General features: G+C 41.0%; 1 protein-coding gene across 1 annotated transcript in view; it reads left to right on the top strand.

The window, feature by feature from the left end:
- The window catches only part of LOC122798187 (squalene monooxygenase-like), a 1,523,743-nt gene that overhangs the window by 873,734 nt on the left and 626,847 nt on the right, over positions 1-23,162 (top strand). Inside the window, exons 5-6 of the mRNA XM_044066934.1 lie at positions 2,661-2,774; positions 22,665-22,836. Of these exons, the coding sequence (XP_043922869.1) occupies positions 2,661-2,774; positions 22,665-22,836 (286 nt within the window). The remainder of the gene's footprint in view (positions 1-2,660; positions 2,775-22,664; positions 22,837-23,162) is intronic.

Raw genomic sequence — 23,162 nt, 5'->3', positions numbered from 1 at the left:
ATGAATGTTCGCCTAAAAGGTGTTGTTAATACCATATTCAACCTTTTAAGCATTTGTTCATTTAATATAGACTCCTTTTATAAGCCAGTCGATGTGAATTAAGCCCAGAATTTGAATTAACAAGCCAACTTCATGCTTCTTAACACAGAAGTGGTGAACTTCATGACACCCATGCAGATTGACAATACAGTTACAACTGCTGAATCCTACACAAATGCACTCTATAAGCACTTACACAAGTGCATGGATCGTGCTATCCCAAACAGAACCAAGATGCTATCCTCCAAAAAAAGGAAGCCAATCTGGTGGTCCCCAGCCATAAACAAACTGTACAACAAAAGGAAGAAACTGTTGCAAAAGAGAGTAAAATCCCATGAGTGGAGGATCTCCCTGGTCAGCCTCAGTAAGAAGCTGAGATCCCTTATAAGATCCTCCAAAGCTACCTATGAAAACAAAATCGCCACTAAATCCAAGGACAACCACAAAGCATTCTATAGCTATTTCAGGAATCTAGATGGCAACACCCAGATCTGCTCTGAGTTACAGCACAAAGGCATGAAAATTACAGAACCTACTGATATTGCCAACATCCTGGCAGTTAGGTTCAGTGCTAACTTTACCCCCCTCTCACCCCATAAAGGGCCCATATCTATACAGGAAGAATGCAGAGTCCCTGTAATCACAACTATGCAGGTAAAAGCTGCACTCTCTAATGCCAAAAACACAGCACACAGCATCCATGGGACCGGACAACATCCCAGGCTGCATTTTACATGAACTTCAGAACAAACTGGCTCCCCACTTAAGCACCATGTTCAATAATAGCCTTGCATTAGGCTTTGTGCCCACTGAATGGCACACAGCAACAGTTATCCCACTCCACAAAGGGGGAGCCACCACTGATCCTGGGAACTATCGACCTATTAGCCTGACGAGCCTGGTCTGCAAGGCCATGGAACGTATCATCATGGAACTCATAAACAAAGACATTGGTAACCTCCAAACTCTGGATCCCACCCAGTTTGGGTTTGTGAAAGGCAGATCATGCCTCCTGAACCTGATCAACTTCTTTGAGGCAGTCACCAAAGCCGTGGATGAGGGTAAGGTGGTTCACGCAGCCTATCTTGACCTTGCCAAGGCATTCAACACCATCCCCCATTCTGGAATTATAGCTAAACTCATGTGAACTAGGTATAAATCCCTACGACACAAGATGGGTTGCCAACTGGCTCACTGACAGAACCCTCACTGTAAAAGTTGCAGACTCCAAATCTGACCTCAAAGCAGTGACAAGTGGAGTACCACAGGGTTCCATCCTGGGACCTCTCCTGTTTGTCATCTACTTCTCTGAAGTACAGGCTACCACAGAAGGCCTCTGGCTAACAAAGTTTGCATATGACTGCAAACTAGGAGCCATAGTCAAGTCCCCAAATGATGTGGACATCCTACAGAAGGGTCTCACTGAGACAGATGCCTGGTGTCAGAGCCATGTCCTCAAGCTCAATGCCAAAAAGTGCAGTGTCATCCCGTTTGGTAAAAACTCTGTACCCATGAATTACCACATAGGCAGCAATCTATTTAACACCGAATGCATGATAAGAGACCTTGAGACCCAGGTGGACAGTAGTCTCTCCTTTGATAGTCACATTGTCACAGTAGTTAGGAAGTCCTTCTATGTGGCACACCTCATCTTAAAAGGGTTCTCATCCAGGAAAAAAAAGATCATCGTTCCCCTCTACTTGTCACTCATTAGACCCATTATAGAGTAAAATGCCCCTTTTGGAATGTACCTCACAAGACATCTGCAGCAGCTGGAAGGGCCACAGAAGTACCTCACAAAGAGGATTACTGGCCTCAAACAAATGCCCTACACTGACCGCCTCAAAAATCTCCAGCTTTACTGAGTAACATATCGCCTACTCCAAGGTGATCTCTGCCTAACATATAAAGCTATGTCAAACCCAGAGCTGCTGGGCATGCTACACGTAAAGAAATCCCAATCCCTCCAAGCTACATGCTCTGGGGACCTAAACCTTGTCACCATAATAAACAGGACACGCTGGAATGATAGATTCCTGTCCCAGAGACTTTCTATACTCTGGAACAAGCTACCCATCTATGTCAAGCAAAGTTCTTCATTAGCACTCTTCAAGAAAAATCTTGATGAGTGGATAGGAAATAGGAAATACACCCTGGGGATCACCTCTGTGTCTCTGCTGGACAGTGGCACAGGAAAATAACTTTCTTGGGTGGTGTAAGCTATGGAACTTTGCTGGCTAGGCTTACATAGGCCCTTGGGCCAATAGCCTAGTACCTACCTATGAACCTATGAACCTGTGAAGTACAGCTCCCATTACATCAACATAAAATCACTTTCCTTCAATAAATGCACTTAACTATGTGAAGTGGCAAGAGGGAATAAAACAAAACTTTATAATCACTGAAAAAACGTCAAAATGCTCATGAAATATACAGGACAGTGCATGTTAAGACATGATAACACCCAAAACACAAATTAAAGAAGTTTCCAAATCATGTTAATTAATAATTGTGTTCTTTATTTGGGCAACTTCAAGGCTGACTTATTTTGTATAGTATAAATGAAGTGTTTGAAGTTTTTACATTTCATAACTCATAACTTGCATTTCACTTTGTTTCAGGAACTGTATGCACCTCTCACAGTTGTTGCAGATGGATTGTTTTCCAACATGAGGAGGCATCTTATTTCTCAAAAACCTAATGTAACATCCCACTTTGCTGGTGTTACTATGAAGGTAAGCTGTTTCATGTCCATTAGACAGTTTTTGAAATTAAGTCATCATTTGTTAGTAGGCAGAAACCATCAACAAAACGTAAAGATTTAAGAGTGTATAGAGCTAATGTTAGCACTACCCTGGATGTACTTAAAGTTATAAAGTCAGGTGGATGTGACCATTTTTTATTCCTTTAGTCAAACTTGTGAAAATCATTCTGGGATAAAAAAGTTCTACTTATATCATGTGTACAGTATTTTCGGTATTGTCTCTTTTTAAGCTGTTTTTTATTAATAAGCTTATAAATAAAGAAATACAATTGGCTGATGAGTGAGGGTGCTAAAGGAACTGGTGAGATATAGGATCCAATCAGTCCAACTAGATTAGTTAAAACAGAAGAGGAAATATTTTCTGCAGTCACATTTGTAAACATTTCTACATAGTAAATATATATTTTCCTTGTTTTACCAGTGTTTTGTAAATTCTTTATTGATATGAATCCTAGTATCCCTGAAAGACAACCATTAAATTATCCAGTGTTCGATGTTCTACATTTCAAACCCAGAGCCTTACTAGGCCTTTGAAGAGTTTGCCTCTGACAAGACTAGGCTCAATCACCCTGTTAACCATGAAATTATCCAAGCATTGTTTAAACAAGGTGATGGTTTCCATTTTCCTATCTGCGCAGTAAGGAATTCCATCAACACCTTCCCTAAAATGAAATGAATTTTTTCTTGTGTTACAGCTGCCTCTTTAACCACATCATAATTATTTCTGTTTCCTAAATGATGCTTCAGTTTAGAAATACCCACATTAGCTCCATATCATTTATGAAATAAAGAATTGTGTATTGCAATTAAATCTTCCTTTAAGAGTTTATACTCACTAGAAAAGAATGATAATGATTCAATCTTCTGTACTAATACCCTCAAACATCTTATTTAATGAGTGAAACACATTTATATTCCTTCTATCTATACTTTGACATACAAAGACTCAGACCCACCATATTCAATCACTGGTCTTACAATTACCTTGAATAGTGGCAGCAAACAATTCTATCCCTGTTGTCTAGTTATCAGTAAATTTCTAAGTTCAAGATAAAACATATTAATAACATCTATTTAAATAAAAATCAAAATTCAAATCCATAACAAACATTATACCTAAATTCCTTATACCATTCACCTCCTTAATCAGACAATAATTCATTGCATATGGATAACAAGGATTATTATACCCAAAATGTATAATACAAATCTTTTTCAAATTGAAATCCATATTATTAATTGTAGCCCATAAGAATAATTCATCCACAATCCTGTGTAGTTTACTTTGGTCCTCTAGAGCTGTAATAACTGAGACAACTTTAGTATCATCAGCATATTTACATATCCATAACCACTGTAAGAGAGGAAAGATGTCATAAATATGCCAGATAAAATAAGCCCCACCACTGAGCCCCAAGGGACATCAAATAATATTGTTTGCATATCAGCTGTTCTTATTCTACAAGTTCTATTTAATAACCATTTCTTCACTCACCTTATAACAAAATGATTAAGATCACACATTTAAACATTGTGGAAATTATTTGATGATAGAGAAATTATTGAAAGCCTTTGCCATATTCAAATAAACAACATCCACTGGCAACCCCCCCTATCCAAGACTTCCAGCAAAGGTTGGTATAATGACAAATTTGTTAAACATGATCTTCCCAGAATAAATTCATACCGAGTAAGATCCTTGTTTAATCCAGAGAAATCCAAAGTGTATTTAAAGATAACTCTCTCAAACCACTGGCCCTCTTCAAGAGAAATCTTGATGAGTGGATGGGAAATAGAAAATTCACCCTGGGGATCACTCCGGTGACTCTACTCGACAGAGGCACTAGGAGCTAAGGTCAGGTGACATGATGCCAGGGTAATCCTATGGGCTAGGCTTGTAAAGCCTCCAGGGCCATTAGCCTAGTACACACCTATGAAACGATGAACCTTTGAACCTATGAACATCTATACACTTTAAATTAAAATAAATACAAATAAAGCCCTCTACAAGCATAGTCTAGTGTGTAAAGGTATAAGTAGATTTAAATTTGGGATTATGGATATAATACCTAATAATGTAAGAGGAGGATGGTGGGAATTAGACCTGGAGATTAGGGAATTATAGTGGCAATTGAGGTTAAATGCCATGGTATCTCCAGGTATGAATGATACTTGCACTATTGTCCCCCTTCTTAAAAAAACATGCCCTCACTTTGTAATATTTTTACCACTTTTAAAACATATTTTTAAAAATATACAGTCTTTATTATTTTCCATTATATTTGTTTGGAATTTGAATTGATATATGGAAGTATTTATAATATGTTGATGAAGTTTTATAGAATTAAGTGACTTATTTTAAGCATGGCTTTGTTCCTTTAAGTATTTAAGTATTTAATTATCTTAATTTGTATTAGATGGCAGTATAAAAGAACACCAACAATATATGGTAGTTGTTCTGATAAAGTCCCTCTTTGCAGGGACGAAAGTGTTTAATTTTGTGTATGTTATTAAATTTGCTTTTTTACTAAATTGGATTTCCTGGATTCCTTGCTTATTGGATATTATTGCCGTTCATTTTGGACTATAAAGCAGTCATGTGTTGCCAGCTATCAGCCCAGGATGGCTTTATTTTTACATTAGTTTTGTTTGAGCCATTCTACACAATACACTGCTTTGGTTTTCATAAGAAAGTCGAAGCAAGAAAACCAGATATAGGAAACAAAGAAAACAAGACAAAAGTATCATTAATCATTGAAATAGATACACCCAGTGTTACAGTATCCTCCATACTGAGAAACACAAACTTATAAAATATCAGGGTATGCTAACAGAACCTAGAGCAATATGGGATAAATATACTGAGATATTTCCAAGTAGGAGCAACAGGACACAACGGTTGTGTAAGTTGAACTTACCATAGCAGTAGATGTTTCAATGATCACTGCTGCAGTAGCCTTAGTTATATGGGTTATATCCTGCTAATGATATAACAACTGGTAGCACCTTCCATGCACCCAAACTACAAGCAGCACGAGCTGAACTGACTAATAGACTAATTTGAGTGCAAAGCTCTTCAGAGCTTTCCTGCCAACAGAGAGAAGGAGGCTGAACCCTTAAAGGGCAATGCTTACAACAAAAAAGTTCCCATACGTATTAAAAAAAAAAACACATGAAAAAATGGGGATGTAACGAAGGAGTGGGTACTGCACCAGTGATCATTCAAACATGTACTGTTTTGGTAAGATGTCCTTCAAGGATGCATCTGCAGTCCTAACATATGGGTTGTCCTGCCTCAGGCAGCCCTTCGGTCAGCCCGATTCCAAAGTCTGGGTCTGGCCTCGGCTGATGTCGTACTTCATCCGACGTCATAGCTGCTGGGGTATAAAGGCATCATCTGACGCCATTTTCCTCAGTCTTTCTTGCCGCGCGGTGCCTGAAGCAGAAGCTGTTCGCAAGAGCCGGTCGGTCAGATCCAGAGATTTCTACTACCGAAGACTTCTAAAAAGCTAAGTACCCCGTTGGGGACTCTTTCTTGCCTCAGCCGATGTCAGACAAATTAAATAATTGTTTAACTTGTGGGAAACAAATACCTCATAAGGATTTCCACTCTTACTGCCTTCCTTGTTTAGGCCCAGACCACGACATATCAGCTTGTCTAGCCTGTGCTTCCTTCAACCGACGGACGCTTAGCCGTCGGTCGGAGTTTGCAGAGGAGTTTTTTGGTCCCGCTTTTGCATACAAAATGCCGTCGGAGACTCCGACTACACAATTAGCTAAAATGCGTAAGGAAAAGGACCAACACTCGCGGTCCGTGGTTTCGGCTGAAACCACGGTTAGGCCAACCGCGAGTGTATCGATTTCGGCTGAAACCGAGTCCTCGGTTCTTCCTTCGAAAGCATGCCTCCGATAGCCGAGGCCTCACAGAGCATGGCTGAATCTGCGACTGAAATTACCCCTACTGAAGCAGGCACCCAGGATTTATCAGATGCTATTCCTTTAGACATATCTACCCCTGCACGTGGGGCTGCTAGACCCCCTGCATCTATGTCTATCAAGGCTTTTTCCAGGGCTAAAGCAGCTAAATCTTCTAAGGCCTTACCTGTTAAAACTCCCTCACACAGGCCTAACTCTAGTTCCCAAATGCTCAGCCTGGCTGAGGATCTCATTTCTTTGATCAGGGGATCCCAACCTCACCCAGACAGGGCCTCTCAACCCCCTCCAGATAAGAGGCCTAGAACTGAACCCCCGGAACCTGTTTCTACAGACTATTCCTCGGATGACTCAGATATTACAGACCCTCAGGAAGGCCCATATTCTCCTTATGAGGATTCTGATGCAGAAGACTCCATTCCTTCTGCTTCTCCTCCTGAAGAATTTTCTTTTGGGGAAACCTTACATGCTATGAGGGAACACTTTCAATGGCAGGGCCAGGATTTTTCAGATTCAAGGAAAAGGCTAAGGACTTTTTTACATTTACCACAGCATAGGCCTTTAGCCATTCCTCCAGTACTAACAGTTGTTGATGATGCATATAATGATGCCTGTACTGCCCCTGATTCTCTTCCTCTGGCCCCTGCTAAGCCTGACAGATATTACAGGGTCCCAGACACACACTACCATTTGTATAAGGCTCCTGTTGCAGATCCTGAAACCATTTCACAGGGCCCCAAAGCTGTGGCAGCTGCCTCTGCCAAAAACCCTCTCCCCTCTGAAAGGGAATCTAGAGCATTAGAGAGATGGGGTAAAAAGGTTTATACTTCTGCTACTCTTTCGGCCAGGGCCTTAAACTGTCAATTTCACATGATTCAGTACCAGGAATTTTTGTTAGACCAGCTAAATAAAAAACTGTCCTCTCCTGAACCTATAGACCGCAAGTCTCTTCAGGATTTGGTACATAACTCTCAGCAGGTCAGTAACCATTTCTTAAAATGTGGCTATGATGCACTGGAGGCTTCCTTTAGATCAGCTATGACTGGAACAGTGATTAGAAGGCATGCCTGGTTAAAAGAACAATCCTTACCAGACCATGTTAAGTCAAAACTCCTAGATGTGCCTATGGAGAAACAAAGTTTGTTTGGCTCCCCTGCACAGCAGGTTCTAAAGAAGGTGGAAGAAAAAGCAAAATCTGTCCAAACAGTCAAGGATTTCTTACAGGTCCAACCTCCGAGGTTTAGCAGAAATTGGCCTTCGAAAAATTGGTCCTTTCCAGACTCCTCCAGAGCACAGAGAGGCAGAAATAGTCGCCCAAGAGGAAGAGGTCAATCCAGGGGTGCCTACAGGGGACGTCAGTGGCAGCCTAACAACCAGAGAAGTACTGCCACAGATTCAGCTACAACCACTTCCACAGGACAGACACAATGACTTGGCTCTGATTCCGCCTACCAGGGAACAACTGGAAGCACCCTTGGGCGGAAAACTAGCCTTATTTTCCGTAAACTGGCATTACATTACAGGAGACAAATGGACTTTACAAACAATAGACAAAGGCTACAGGTTTCACTTCCACACTCTACCAAAAAAGAGAGGAATGCCAAACCTACCACCAAGCCAAAAAACAAACGCTCTAAGACAAATCAACAACCTACTGAGGATGAGAGCCATAGAAAAGGTACTGCCTATGGAGCAAGGCCAAGGATTTTACTCCAGGCTTTTCCTTGTACCAAGAAAAGAAAATCAATGGAGACCTATTCTCGACCTGTCCGCTCTGAACACATACCTCATTGTCCCAAAATTCAAAATGCTGACCCTACAGCAACTTCTTCCCATGCTGGGCAAGGAGTCTTGGCTGGTGACTCTAGATCTCAAGGAGGCATACCTGCACGTCCCTATACGACCAGATTGCAAAAGACACCTCAGATTTCTTGCAGGATCAGGGCATTATCAATTCTCAGCATTGCCCTTTGGCTTATCTACTGCACCCAGAGTATTCACGAAATGCCTGGCATCAGTAATTGCTCATTGCAGGCTTCAGGGAATTCAAATTTACCCATACCTGGACGACTGCCTAATACAAGCGGACAACAAGACAAAATTAACAAAAGATTTGGAAAAGGTCATACAACTGCTGCAAGCCTTGGGATACACAGTCAACATACAAAAGTCAAGACTAGTACCATCCCAAAGGATAACATTCTTGGGTGCAGAACTGGATACAACAACTCAGATGGCCTTTCTCATAGAAGAAAAACAAAAGCAACTACCAGTCTATTTCATGACATTAACAACACAGACTCAGCTTACTGCAAGGAAAGTCCTGCAAGCCCTGGGTTACATGGCATCCTGCATAATATTGATTCTGCATGCCAGACTGCATATGAGAAAGTCGCAATGGTACCTAAGGAATGTATGGTCTCAACACAAGCACAGTCTAGAAGCCCAGATTCCAATAATTCCATGCCTGAAGCAAGAATTCCTGTGGTGGGCTCAGGCCTGTCAGTTGAACAGAGGATTGCCTTTCCACAAACCTCTTCCAAGCCAGACCATCACCACGGATGCCTCAGACCTAGGCTGGGGGGCACACATGGTGGACAAGTGTATACAAGGCCTATGGACCCAAGACCAGCTGAATCTACACATAAATCAAAAGGAGATGCTGGCAGTGAAACATGCAATCCAGGCATTCAGACCATTTCTTCAACAAGGTCACCTGCTGATAAGGACGGACAATACTACAGTCATGTGGTACATCAACAAACAGGGAGGTACACACTCATATCCTCTATGCCGGATGGCAATGGACTTGTGGAATGTGGCCCTGAATCTCAACATTCAACTCCAGGCCAGATTTGTACCAGGAAAAGAAAATTCACTAGCAGACACCTTAAGCAGAACTACCACGGATGCTCACGAATGGATGCTGCATCCAAATATCTTCAAAACCATAACAAAGAAATGGGGACTACCAGAGATAGACCTGTTCACCTCCCCACACAACCACCAATTGAAGAAATTCTGCACAAGAGCATACCACCCACTTGCTTGGAGAGTGGACGCCCTTTCCTTCAGCTGGAAAAACCTGACAGCATATGCATTCCCACCTCCTCCTTTGATGTACAAAGTCCTACTGAAGATCAAAAAGGATCAACCAAGGATAATTCTGATTGCTCCAGACTGGCCGAGGCAACATTGGTACCCGCTACTGAGAAGCATGTCTCGGACACACGCATGGCCTCTACCTCTATGTCCTTTACTTCTAACACAGAACAACTACAAGATCCTACATCCAAACTTGAAAACACTACAACTAGCTGCTTGGAATATTGCATAAAACAAAATAACCCAAATTTATCTCAGAGGGTTAAGGACATTATCCTGGAGGCTCGCAGACCCTCCACAAGGAAGACTTATTCAGCCAAATGGAAAAGATACCTCATTTGGAGTGCAGCAAAAGGGGAAAATGTCTCATTGGCAAACATAGCAAACATCCTGGAATACTTAGCAGAACTGTTCCACAATGGCCTGTCCTACTCCTCCATTAAGATTCATGCATCAGCAATTTCAGCAGAATACAACATGGATCCTCCTGTCTTCTCTCATCCTCTACTCAGGCAGTTCCTGAGAGGAATCAAAAATGTAAAGCCTCCAAGGAAACCACCTTTGCATACATGGGATCTCAACTATGTGCTGGAAAAGTTAACACTTCCCCCTTTTGAACCAGCAGCAACAGCAGACTTACAGTTCTTATCTTGGAAAACTGCTTTCCTGCTTGCAATCACTTCAGCAAGAAGGGTATCTGAGTTACAGGCATTAATGGCAGTACAGCCCTTCCTTATCTTCCATCAGGATAGAGTGTCTCTGAGAACTAACCCTACTTTTATGCCAAAAGTGGTCTCCAGAGTATCATTGAACCAAGCGATTCATTTACCATCATTCTTCCCCAACCCACAGAACAGGGGGGAAAGACTACTACATACCTTGGATGTGCACAGACAATTACGCTACTATCTGGACAGAACTAAGACCAACAGAAAAACTGACCAGCTTCTGGTAGCATATGCAGCAGGAATGCAAGGAAAAGCAATTTCAAAACAGACAATCTCAAAATGGATAGGAAATTGCATTAGATTTTGCTACTCTTTTCATGGAAAGACAACTCCAGAAAAGATCAGGCCTCACTCCACAAGAGCTACAGCCACCACTACAGCTTTCCTATGAGGAGTGGCTACCAAAGACATTTTAGAAGCTGCTACTTGGAGCTCCGTGCATACATTTGCTAAGCATTATAATCTTCCTTTATATTCCAGATCCCGAGCAGGTTTTGCAACTGCTGTTTTGTAAGGGATCTTAACTACACCATCTTTATCTTAGTACCTCCTCCCCCAGTTTGGCTATGGTATCCTACCCGTATGTTAGGACTGCAGATGCATCCTTGAAGGACATAGTACAGTTTTGTACCTACCATAAATGTAGATGTCCGATAGGTATGCATCTGCAGTCAGGATTACCCACCCTCCTTCCCCTCTGTGGTATTCCTAGGGTACTTACCCCTCTTTTAGCTAGCTGGGGGAATCTATTATGGTGTATTTGTTTTTATATATGTATACATATATATATATATATTTTTTGCTCTCTACTGTTTGGAATTATTTGCATTTATCCAAATTTAGCCTTCCTAGAGGGCACCTGGCATCTGGGGTAAGAAACACTGAGGAAAATGGCGTCAGCTGATGCCTTTATACCCCAGCAGCTATGACGTCGGGTGAAGTGCGACATCAGCCGAGGCCAGACCCAGACTTTGGAATCGGGCCGACCGAAGGGCTGCCTGAGGCAGGACAACCCATATGTTAGGACTGCAGATGCATACCTATCGGACATCTACATTTATGGTAGGTACAAAACTGTACTTTCAACTGACAGAATTGCACTATGTTCATCATATTGATCAGTGCTGCAGCAGTCTTAATGATATGGGCAGAATGCCATAACTATATATATTTGGGAGGTAGAAGGAGAATAATCCAGGAACTCCTGGAGAATAGTCCTAGCAAAGCTTGATCTGGACCTTGAGAAGTAATTGAGCTTTTACTGCTTTGTAAAAGTATGTACAGAGCTCCATGTAGCAGTCTCTAGAATATTTCTAGAATCCACTTCTTTCTAAAAAGCCATAGATGAAGCCAAATCTCTGGTAGGGAGGGCCTTAACCCTGCCTGGAATATATTTGTTATGGTGAGTATAACAAAAGGTAATAGCCTTGGACAGCCACAAGGAAATAGTCTGTTTTGACACAGGGTGCTCCTTCATAGTTTAAAAAGAAATAAACAACTAATCTGAAGATCTCAAACACAAAATTCTATAAAGATAGTACTTGAGTTGTCTGTGGACATCCAATATGTGGAGTATTCTTTCTCCCTCATTTTTACATTCAGTAAAGAAAATGGGGAGATGGCTAAACTTTGATGCCACTTTAGCCATAAAAAAAGGATTAGTTTTCTCAAGGAAACCATGTTCTCATGGAAAATGAGATAGAGTTGACTCACCATAAGAGCTTGTAACTCAAATATCCTTCCTGTAGAAGTCAGAGCAACCAGTAAATCTGTTTTCCATGTTAAGAAGTTCAAGTCAACCAGATTACGTGTTTCAGCTAGAGCATGTGTTAGCTTTTCTAACACAAAATTAAGATGCCAATGAGGGACCATCAGTTAGGATGGAGGCCTCTTATGAAAAACCCCTTTCAAGAATATTTTGATATGTGACTGCCTTAAAAGCAGAAGATCCATGGTCAGACATGATGAAATGGCTGCTAAATAAACCCTGACAGAAGAATAATTAAGGCCATAGGATAATATCTCAGACAAATATTGCACAACAAGAGAGTAACTAGCCCTAAATGGGTGCTGGGTATGTTGTTGGCACCAACTAGAAAAACTTTTCCATTTACTAATATATGATTTTCTAGTAACAAGCTTTCTTGCCTCTATCAGTACCTACTGCACACCCTCAGTAAACAAGTACCTAAAGAGAATTATCATCTAGGCAGTCAGTTGAAATTGATCAAACATGGGGTGTATCAAATGCCCCAGGTCTTATGTGAGTAGATCCAGTCTGTAAAGAAGCTTATGGTAATTGCTTCTGGCCATTTCCAAAAGAAGGGAGAACCATGGTTGCCTGGGCCAGAAGGGAGTCACCACAAAGATCTTGCGGGATTCTTCTGAATCTTCATAGGTACCCTGGATATTAGTGGAAAGGCATACATGAACATTCCTGTCCAAAGAAAAGAAAAGGCATCTGTTTTCCAGGCCTTCTTGCATGGAGAACTGGGGTAGAATTTTTCCACTTGATTGTTCAAAGAGGAAGTGAAGAGGTCTACTTGAGGAACTCCTCACTGATGGATAAAATATTGGAAGGCCTCCAGCTCTACTTCCATTTGTCAAGTTCTGCAATACAATTTTGCTCTGATGAAATGTAGGATGTCTGTTGAGTGAGATTGTGCTGTGAAGTTATATCCCAAGCCAAAATGGCTAGTCTACAAAGGGAAACTACATCCTGGTTCCCCCTTGCTTGTTGATATACCAGATCGCTGTGGTATTGTCTGTAACCGCTTGAAGAGGTCCCAGGAACCAAAAATGTTTCAGAGAATTGAGTGCCTTGATCAGGGCAGGCAACTCCTTGACATTTATGTGCTTGTATCTGTCCTTGGTGTCCCACACACCCTGCACTTTTTTCTGTCATGAAACTGCTCCTCAAGCAAAGGCTGAAGCATCTATGGTGACTGACTGCTTTGGATCAGGCAGGGAGAGTCTTGATATAATGATATCTGTTGTCTCCAAAAATGATTTCTCTTCTGACAAACTCCAGTACTTGGAATTCAAAAAAAAGTGTGTTGATGCTGGGACCAAAGATATTTCAGATACTCCAAAAGACTTCCAAAAATCCACAAGGTAAACCAAGGCAGATGTGATAAAAAACAGTTTAATGAACGGTAAGCGCTTTCATGCTCTCCTGAGCACTTCTTCAGATCATATAAAAAATATAAATTCACATACACTGCTTATAAAATACATAGCATTTCAAACTAACCTATCACAGAATAAAATCACTTAAATAGTCTCTGCCTTTTAAGAAAGGGTTTTAAAGGGATAGAGGTATTCTAAGATGGTGGTATGTTGCTGTGTAGCCTAATAATCCAACTGCTCTCTTGCTGTTCTAGAATGTTATTAAGATTAGTTATTATCTGGATTATATAGATTATAGGAAATGCAAACACTAATTTATTAAACTTAGTAAATAGGTTCATAGATTCATAGGTTGATACTAGGCTATCTGCCCTAGGGCATTTACAAGCCTAGCCAGAGTGTGTTTGGCTTTCGCCACCCTTCTTAGATTAGTCGACTGTGCCTCTGTATAGTATGTCACAGAAGATAGCCCATTTAAGGTTAGTTTACCATGCCTCTGTCTAGCAGTGACACAGAAGAGATCCCAGGGGTAAATTTACGATCTCCCATCCAAACGTCAAGATTCTTCTTGAAGACGGTCATTGAGGGGCTCTGTCTGACATGGATTGGGATTTTGCTCCAGAGTGAGGGGAGCCTCTGGGATATGAATCTGTCCCTCCAGCATGTTCTATTTATTTCTGTGCTGAGGTTTAAGTCACTGGAGCATGTAGTTCTGATGGATTTGGATTTCTTGAGGTGGAGCATGTCCATTAATTCTGGTTGGACATGGCTTTATACGTCAGGCACAGATCGCCTCTGAGTAGGCGGTAAGCAACTGAGTAGAGCTGGAGTTTCTTCAGCCTAACTGCGTAGGGCATCTGTTTGAGTCCCTTGATCCTCTTGGTGAGGTACTTTTGGGGACTTTCTAGTTGTAGCAGGTGTCAGGTAAGGTACAACCCAAAGGGGGCATTGTATTCAATTATGGGCCTGATGAGTGATGAGTAGAGGGGCACAATGACCTCTCTTGATCTAGATGTGAACCCATTTGTGGTAAGGTGGACTATATAGAATGCCTTTCTAACCACTTTGGCAATGTGATTGTCAAAGGAGAGATTGCAGTCTACTTGGGTCCTCAAATCCCTAATTACTTCTTCCGTACTTAATGGATTACCACCTATGTGGTAATTTGTGGGCATTTTGTTTTTCCCAAAGAGGATGACTATGCACTTTTTGGCATTTAGCATTAGGCCATGGCTCTGGCACCAGTTATCCATCTCTGTGAGACCTTTTTGGAGGATGCTTGTGTCAGCAGGTGAGTCGATTATGGCCCCCAGTTTGCAGTCATCTGCAAACTTTCTCAGCCATAGGCCTCCTGTGTTAGCCTGTACCTCAGAGAAATATATACCGAACAAGAGAGGTCCCAGGACTGAGCCTTGTGGGATGCCACTTGTAACTGGTTTAGAGTCTGAATGGCACCTGCAATTCTGACCATGTGGGTTCTATCCCTAAGCCAGTTTGCAACCCATCTTGTGACATAGGGGTTGATATTTAAGCTGGTGAGCTTATTTATGATGCCCAAGTGGGGTATTGTGTCGAAGGTTTTTGCAAGGTCAAGGTAGGCTGTGTGGATTACTTTCCCTTTATCTATGGCCTTGGTGACTGTTTCAAAGAAATGACCAGGTTCAAGAGGCAAGATCTGCCCTTAACAAAGCCGAATTGGGTAGGATCCAGTGTTTGGAGGTTCCCAATGTCTTTGTTTATGAGTTCCATGATGATATGCTCCATAGCTTTGAAGACCAGGCAAGTCAGGCTTATAGGGCAATAGTTTCCGGGGTCCGTTGTGGCACCACCTTTATGGAGTGGGACCACTGTTGCTGTACGCCATTCTTTGGGTGCATATCCTGTTGTAAGGCTGAGACTGAACAGTGATTTTAAGTGAGGGTTCAGTTCTTCTTGGAACTCATGTAAAACGCAGCCCGGGACACCGTCCAGTCCCATTGATGCTGTGTTTTTTGCTTTGGAGAGGGCAGCTCTCACCTGTGCATCTGTGATGTCAGGGAGGCTACAGTCTGTTGGGATAGTCATTTGCTCATTTGGGGGGGGGGAGTTTGCACTGAACCTGTCTGCCAGGATGTTGGCAATGTCTGTGGGTTCAGTGTATTTTTTGTCATTTTGCACTAACTCAGAGCATATCTGGGAGTTTCCACCCAGGTTTCTGACATAACTAAAGAAAGCCTTGTGATTATCTTTAGCGTCTTGTGCAATTTTTCTTTCAAAGCTAGCCTTAGATGATTTTATGAGGGATCGTAGTTTCTTGCTAGTACTGATCAGAGTTGCCTTCCCTTTCAGGGATTTTGCTCTATCATGTAGTAGTTTTCTCCTTCTGTTGTACAGCTTATTTATGGCTGGGGTCCACCAGACAGGTCTCCTGCCTTTGGAGGAGTGTGTCTTGGTTTTATTTGGGATAGCACAATCCATGCATTCCTGTAGGTATCCATAGAATGCGTTTGTAAAGGATTCTGCGGTTTGGGCCATATTTTCCACTGGCCCTGGGGCTTTGAAGGATTCCACCTCAGTTTTGAGAAGTGGGAAGTTTGCTTTTGAGAAGTTTTTGACTGTGGTTTCCTTTGCTGGGGGTGGGGACGGGATATGGATTTCCATAGTGATTAATTTATGGTCAGATCTTACTAATGAGGGGTATACCTCTGGTATGGAACATAGAATCCCCATGTTGGTGATGATCAGGTCCAATATGTTTTCCCCCTCTTGTGGGAGTGGTAACCAGTTGCTCCATAGCATTTGAGTTTATAAATGCTAGGAACCGTTGGGCTAGGGTGTTGGGGCTTGAGTAGTGCTCCCAGTCTATGTTTGGGTAGTTAAAGTCACCAAATATAATGGTGTTTAGAGAGACCTTCATATTCTCCAGTGTCTTCAGGAAAGCTGAGTGGGGTTCCTGAGATTGGGAGGGTGGTCTGTAGCAGGCTACAAACTAGAAGGCAGTTTTGCCCACTGTTAGTTGCACATGGATGGTCTCAGATGCTTCATGCAGTGCCGCGAGCTTGGAGATATGGGTATCTTTGATGAATATGGATACTCCCCCTCCTCTTGTGGTTCAGTCCAAGTTTTGGGGCCGAAAAGCATGGTATGAGGTATAGCCTGGTAGTGCTGGGGTGCTCTCGGGAGCCTTGAACCAGGTTTCTGTTACTGCACAGATATTGATATTCTCCATACTGAGGAGAGCTTTGAGTGTGTGCATCTTGAGGTTTAGACTTCTGGCATTGAGCAACATTACCCTTAGTTTCTTTTTCCTTGTGTTGTCTAAGGAGGTGGGTTTGTCTTTTGAGCCTTGCCTAAAAAAGGCACTATGGGGGTGGCAAGAGCCTTGGCCAGTATTCGAAAACCCAGGGGTGACAGGTGCAAGCCGTTCCTAGCGAAGCAATGTGGCTTGTCAAGCATGTCATCCCAGGCTGACAGACACTGGATCCCCTTTGAGTGACACCAATACTTTAGCCAATTGTTGAAATTGATCATTTTGTCTTTATACTGTGGTATCATTCTTGGTGAGGGTAAGATGCTATTCAAGGTCAGGGTCATACCTGCCTGGGCCACATGATCAGAGAGCTCCTTTATGTCTCTTTTCATGTAATCCAGGGAGGTACGTCTCAGGTCATTCACACCAGCATGGACAATGACGGAGTCATATTTGTACTTGCTTTGGAGTGACCTGAGTGCTTGTGTTATGTGGCAGATCCTGGCACCCGACAGGCAGCTTAGAGTGACCTTCTCCTTGTTCAGCATGGTGAGAGGGACGTCAGTGTGTCTGACAACAGAGTCACCTATTACAAGTGTATTAGGTGTGTTGTTTAGCCTTAAGGGCTGTGACTATGTGGCACACTGACTTTGTGAACTATGTGATACGTGGGTATTGTTGTGGGGTAGCAGTTGCTTGGATGTCTGCTTTGGAGGACTTTGTTGCTCGGGAAGATTTTTATTTAGAGCCTCCGAGTATGTTTTTGTGTGTTTATGTGTTTAGTTTGCTGTTGCGATAGGTCTATGTGAGACTGGATTTATGATGTGTGTGATTACCTTCTCCTTCATACTGACCATGCCAGTACTATGTTGAGAGAGCTCAGCCTCCAGTTTTGCTATATAGTTGCATCTCTCACATATACTTGAGCTTGTTGGGAAGAGGATAGGGTGGTCTGTGTACATAAGGCAGTTGTAACATTGCCTCAAGATTCACTGGAGAGTAAACCTGAAACTGACTTTTGAACATGCCAGAATAGTATAAGGAATTACTTTTTGACTTGATCAAAAAGGACCAATAGGGAGCCAAGTACTTAAAGGGAGTATAAGAGGGTGTAGTGCTTAAGTTTATTAGTGCTTACTTATAAGACACTTATCCTAGCTACTGCTAGGTTTTAGAAGGAAAATAGAGTGCTTAATTTGAGATTTGGAACAGTTCTAAGGAAAAAGTGAAGAGCAGACTTTGTGGAGCCGGGAATAGTTTAAACCTGATTAAGCGGCGCTGCCTGATGCTGTGCTATGCGCAAAAATGCGCAAAAGAGGGTTTTAAGAGAGGGGGATCAAGGAGTTTGGAACTGACCCAAAATGGCCAATAAAACTACAGTTTCTAGGCAGTAACCACTCCCACAGGGGCAGGCAGGCTGTTCAGTGTTTACCACTGCCACTGATGAACACAGAGACTTCCCTTTAGCCCAAGCAAGCAATGGCCTCCAAGAAACTTACAAACAGTTCAAAACAGCAAATCTGTAACTGAACTTTTTCTTAAATTTCAGAAAGTGGGAAAAAAGCAAGATTTTTTTGTTTTTTTTGTTTTGTTTAAAGATAGCAGAAATACACAAGTAGCAACAATTTAGAACAGTGCAATAAATGACCCCACACTTGAGTGCTAGGCCAGAGACAGGTAAATTGCAAGTTTTAAGAAAAAAATGATTTTAAAATAAGTGCAACACAGGAAATGCAGTAAACAGGTTCTAGATGTGTTTTAAATACAGTTCCTAATACAGATATCAAGTTTAGCAAGCTGGAAAATGCCAAAAAGTAGGCGGCAATGGAGAAATCTTAACAAATAATCTGAAGAAAAAAACTTAAAATCTCAAAAGTGGCTCCTTTCTTCTCTCAGCATTTTCTCCTCTTGGTGAATGCTTCACCAACAGCCAACAAGTCTGAAAAGACGCCAAAACAATGAGGCAATCGGGTTTTAAGAGAGGGGGATCAAGGAGTTTGGAATTGACCAAAAATGGCCAATAAAACTACAGTTTCTAGGCAGTAACCACTCCCACAGGGGCAGGCAGGCTGTTCAGTGTTTACCACTGCCACTGATGAACACAGAGACTTCCCTTTAGCCCAGGCAAGCAATGGCCTCCAAGAAACTTACAAACAGTTCAGAACAGCAAATCTGTAACTGAACGTTTTTAAAAATTTCAGAAAGTGGGAAAAAAGCAAGATTTTTTTTTTTTTGTTTTGTTTAAAGATAGCAGAGATACACAAGTAGCAACAAGTTAGAACAGTGCAATAAATGACCCCACACTTGAGTGCTAGGTCAGAGACAGGTAAAATGCAAGCTTTAAGAAAAAAAATGATTTTAAAATAAGTGCAACACAGGAAATGCAGTAAACAGGCTCTAGATGTGTTCTAAATACAGTTCCTAATACATATATCAAGTTTAGCAAGCTGGAAAATGCCAAAAAGTAGGCGGCAATGGAGAAATCTTAACAAATAATCTGAAGAAAAAAACTTAAAATCTCAAAAGTGGCTCCTTTCTTCTCTCAGCATTTTCTCCTCTTGGTGAATGCTTCACCAACAGCCAACAAGTCTGAAAAGACGCCAAAACAATGAGGCAATCGGGTTTTAAGAGAGGGGGATCAAGGAGTTTGGAATTGACCCAAAATGGCCAATAAAACTACAGTTTCTAGGCAGTAACCACTCCCACAGGGGCAGGCAGGCTGTTCAGTGTTTACCACTGCCACTGATGAACACAGAGACTTCCCTTTAGCCCAAGCAAGCAATGGCCGCCAAGAAACTTACAAACAGTTCAGAACAGCAAATCTGTAACTGAACTTTTTTTTAAATTTCAGAAAGTGGGAAAAAAGCAAGATTTTTTTTTTTTTGTTTTGTTTAAAGATAGCAGAGATACACAAATAGTAACAAGTTAGAACAGTGCAATAAATGGCCCCACACTTGAGTACTAGGCCAGAGACAGGTAAAATGCAAGTTTTAAGAAAAAAACTATTTTAAAATAAGTGCAACACAGGAAATGCAGTAAACAGGCTCTAGATGTGTTCTAAATACAGTTCCTAATACAGATATCAAGTTTAGCAAGCTGGAAAATGCCAAAAAGAAGGCGGCAATGCAGAAATCTTAACAAATAATCTGAAGAAAAAAACTTAAAATCTCAAAAGTGGCTCCTTTCTTCTCTCAGCGTTTTCTCCTCTTGGTGGGTGCTTCACCAACAGCCAACAAGTCTGAAAAGATGCCAAAACCATGAGGCAATCGGGTTTTAAGAGAGGGGGAACAAAGAGTTTGGAATTAACCCAAAATGGCCAATAAAACTACAGTTTCTAGGCAGTAACCACTCCCTCAGGGGCAGGCAGGCTGTTCAGTGTTTACCACTGCCACTAATGAACACAGAGACTTCCCTTTGCCCAAGCAAGCAATGGCCTCCAAGAAACTTACAAACAGTTCAGAACAGCAAATCTGTAACTGAACTTTCAGAAAGTGGGAAAAAAGCAAGATTTTTGTGAATAAACTAAAGTGAAAACTAAATATTTTAGAATAAGAAGGCTCACTCTGCATAACAAGAGCAAAATTATGACAAGAAGTATCGATAAGAAAAACTAACTTTTCATATTGCTTATGCTAAAGCAAGTGTTTTGCTAATCATGCTTGCAGTGTCAAACCTATTTGCTTACAACCTTGCTTAAGCATGGTTGTGATATAATTAAATATTTAAGATGTCAGAAACTTATTGCAGGATTAGGAGTATGTGTACCTTAGTTGCTGTGACCCTTGCAAAGGTGAAATTGCTTTGCTATGTTTGTGAATCTGAGCTTTTGGTGGATTGTTATAGTGACATATTTCATATCAAATTTTAGATCTTAAGCAGAGATGCTTCTGAGTAATTTTATGGAGTTCTGTACATCTGCGGGTCTATTGTCCATGGACAGAAGTAAACGGGAGTTATTTATTTAAGCCTTTTTTGTCACATTTAGTAATGAAAATAAATTAACTTTTTTTGAGAGGAAGGATAGAATTATTACCTAAAGGCCAAAGATTTGCTGACTTATGTGACTGAAGGTCATGCTGAAGTTCAAAAGTACAAGAATTAGTGGAATATTCCATTCATGTGATTTAGGAATTAGGAATCACATCTATGAATATCAAATGAAACAGAATTATCAGTTTTGCCCAAGCCTACAAGTAACAAATATAGAGAAAAGTTTTCCATAATCACATTATACAGGACTATAATTGCGTATCCAATCATGTCCACAGTATTATGTGTTCTAGACACGGATACCAGGAAATTCACCTCGAGAATGAAGTTCAAGAGGTGAATCTTGGCATCCATATTGAGAAGACATAATAACTGGTTATGATTGGTGAGACCTGATCATAGCTCTTTGTAGTGCTTGGAATTTTGTCTACTCTATGTACTACCAGTTACACAAAAAAAAATGACATGCTTTGCTGGCTCTGAAAGCCATTAAAGAACATAATGAGTGCTGCTGCATAAACAGCAAGTAAACATAATTGCAGGAAAGGATCAAGGGACAGTTTTTAAATACTGCTCTAATTTTGTTAAATTATTTATTTACAGACTAGTATTTGTAAAATTCCTGCATGAGAAAAGATTCAGAAACTTTATAGAGTGAAGGACTGTCTCTTCCCTGATATCAGGCCATAACAGAGCTTAGGGGTGTGTGTAACAAGTGTTACGCACCTCTGAAAGAGCTGTTACTTTTGGGTCTTATGCTGTAAAAGTGCATAACAGGTTTATATTTCCTAATTTTAAAGCATAATCGCAGCTGTCCTTGTACTACAAATGAATTAGTCACTAGCTTGAGATATAACCTACTTTGCTTCCATTTATGAACAGTGTAATCATGTTTCATTTCCAGATACTTGGTGATTTTCTCTTAAGGATGGTCAGATTACTCTTTTGCACAAGTAAGTCAAATGACTGATAACTGCTGCACTACTGTTTAAAAAGGTATTTAGAAGAAAATTCTCAAGATTACTGGAAGAAACATCCCAAACATTTAGATGGATTGTGGAGAAGGAAGTGTATTTGTTCTACCTTTAAACTACATTATAGAACTAGAGTTCAGTAACAGCTGTGATAGTCAGCAGAGGATGTAGCTGAGATTAGAGCATAAGAGATGGAAGAAAATCAGCAGAAGAGGCTGGCGGAGATCAAGATTAATATTATACTGAAAATATTTCATTAAGACATACATTTGTGCTGGGAATAAAAAAATAACTTGTATACAGTAAAATATCAAATGTGGTAAAACAAATGTGGAAAATGTGGTTGAGTGGAGGAGAAGAAGATGATAGGATGCTGGGTGTCAGAGGGTTTCCACAAGATGGTCTGTAATAAGTGAAATTAAATGAACAGAATCAGGGTTCAACTTCTACAAAACTTCAAATAAGTTTGATTACATTAGTGAAAAGCAAACTTGTCAGGAGGCATGTTAAAGGGAGACTAATAAGTTGTAGGTATATTCGTGGATGATTCTTACATTCAGACAGTTAACCAGACAGGATTTGAAAATCACTGCGGCCTTTCTTCAAACAAATCCTATTCTGTATGTATATATATATTTGGAGGATATGTTGCATGAGCCGTTTGATTATTTTTTTCTGTGAGAACATCTTTGTTTTATTTTATACAACCAAAATCAATGTGTGTATGCAGGTTGCATGCATAGCTTACGTGTTACTAATTTTTATTTATTTAGACTCCTCAAGAGTTACACTCAACGACAGCAAACATGATTATCAGTGAATCTTCTGTGTTTTCAATCTATACAATCTCATCCAGTGAAAGCAGAGTGCTGATAAACATTGCTGGTGAAGTGCCAAGGAACCTTAACGATTATCTGATGCAGAGTGTGTATCCTGCAATGCCTGGTGAGTACGCTGAACCTTTAAAGCTATGCTGTAGTTTAAACACAACTACGACAATTCAGCTAATTTTCTGATATTGCTCCAATTCAGCTAATTCCCTGATATGGCTGTATAATCACTGGTAGGACTGAGATGTCTGTTATATCCGTGCAGGAATCTCTCTTGGTTCCACTAAAAATTGAGCTTCAGTTTGTAGCCTGGGTATTTGGGTGACAGCTGGAGGAGAATGACTCAGTCTGCCTTTTTCCATTGCTTGTGGTAAAAGCAGAAGTCTTCCTTGTCTGACATCCACAGCCAGCCCTCTTAGTATATGAATCACAACAGATGTT

The sequence above is a fragment of the Protopterus annectens genome, chromosome 3.part1 (genome assembly GCF_019279795.1).
Source record: "Protopterus annectens isolate FY-2018-M chromosome 3.part1, PAN1.0, whole genome shotgun sequence".
In the NCBI taxonomy this organism is placed as follows: Eukaryota; Metazoa; Chordata; order Ceratodontiformes; family Protopteridae; genus Protopterus; species Protopterus annectens.
This window is presented reverse-complemented; position numbering and strand designations above follow the sequence as displayed.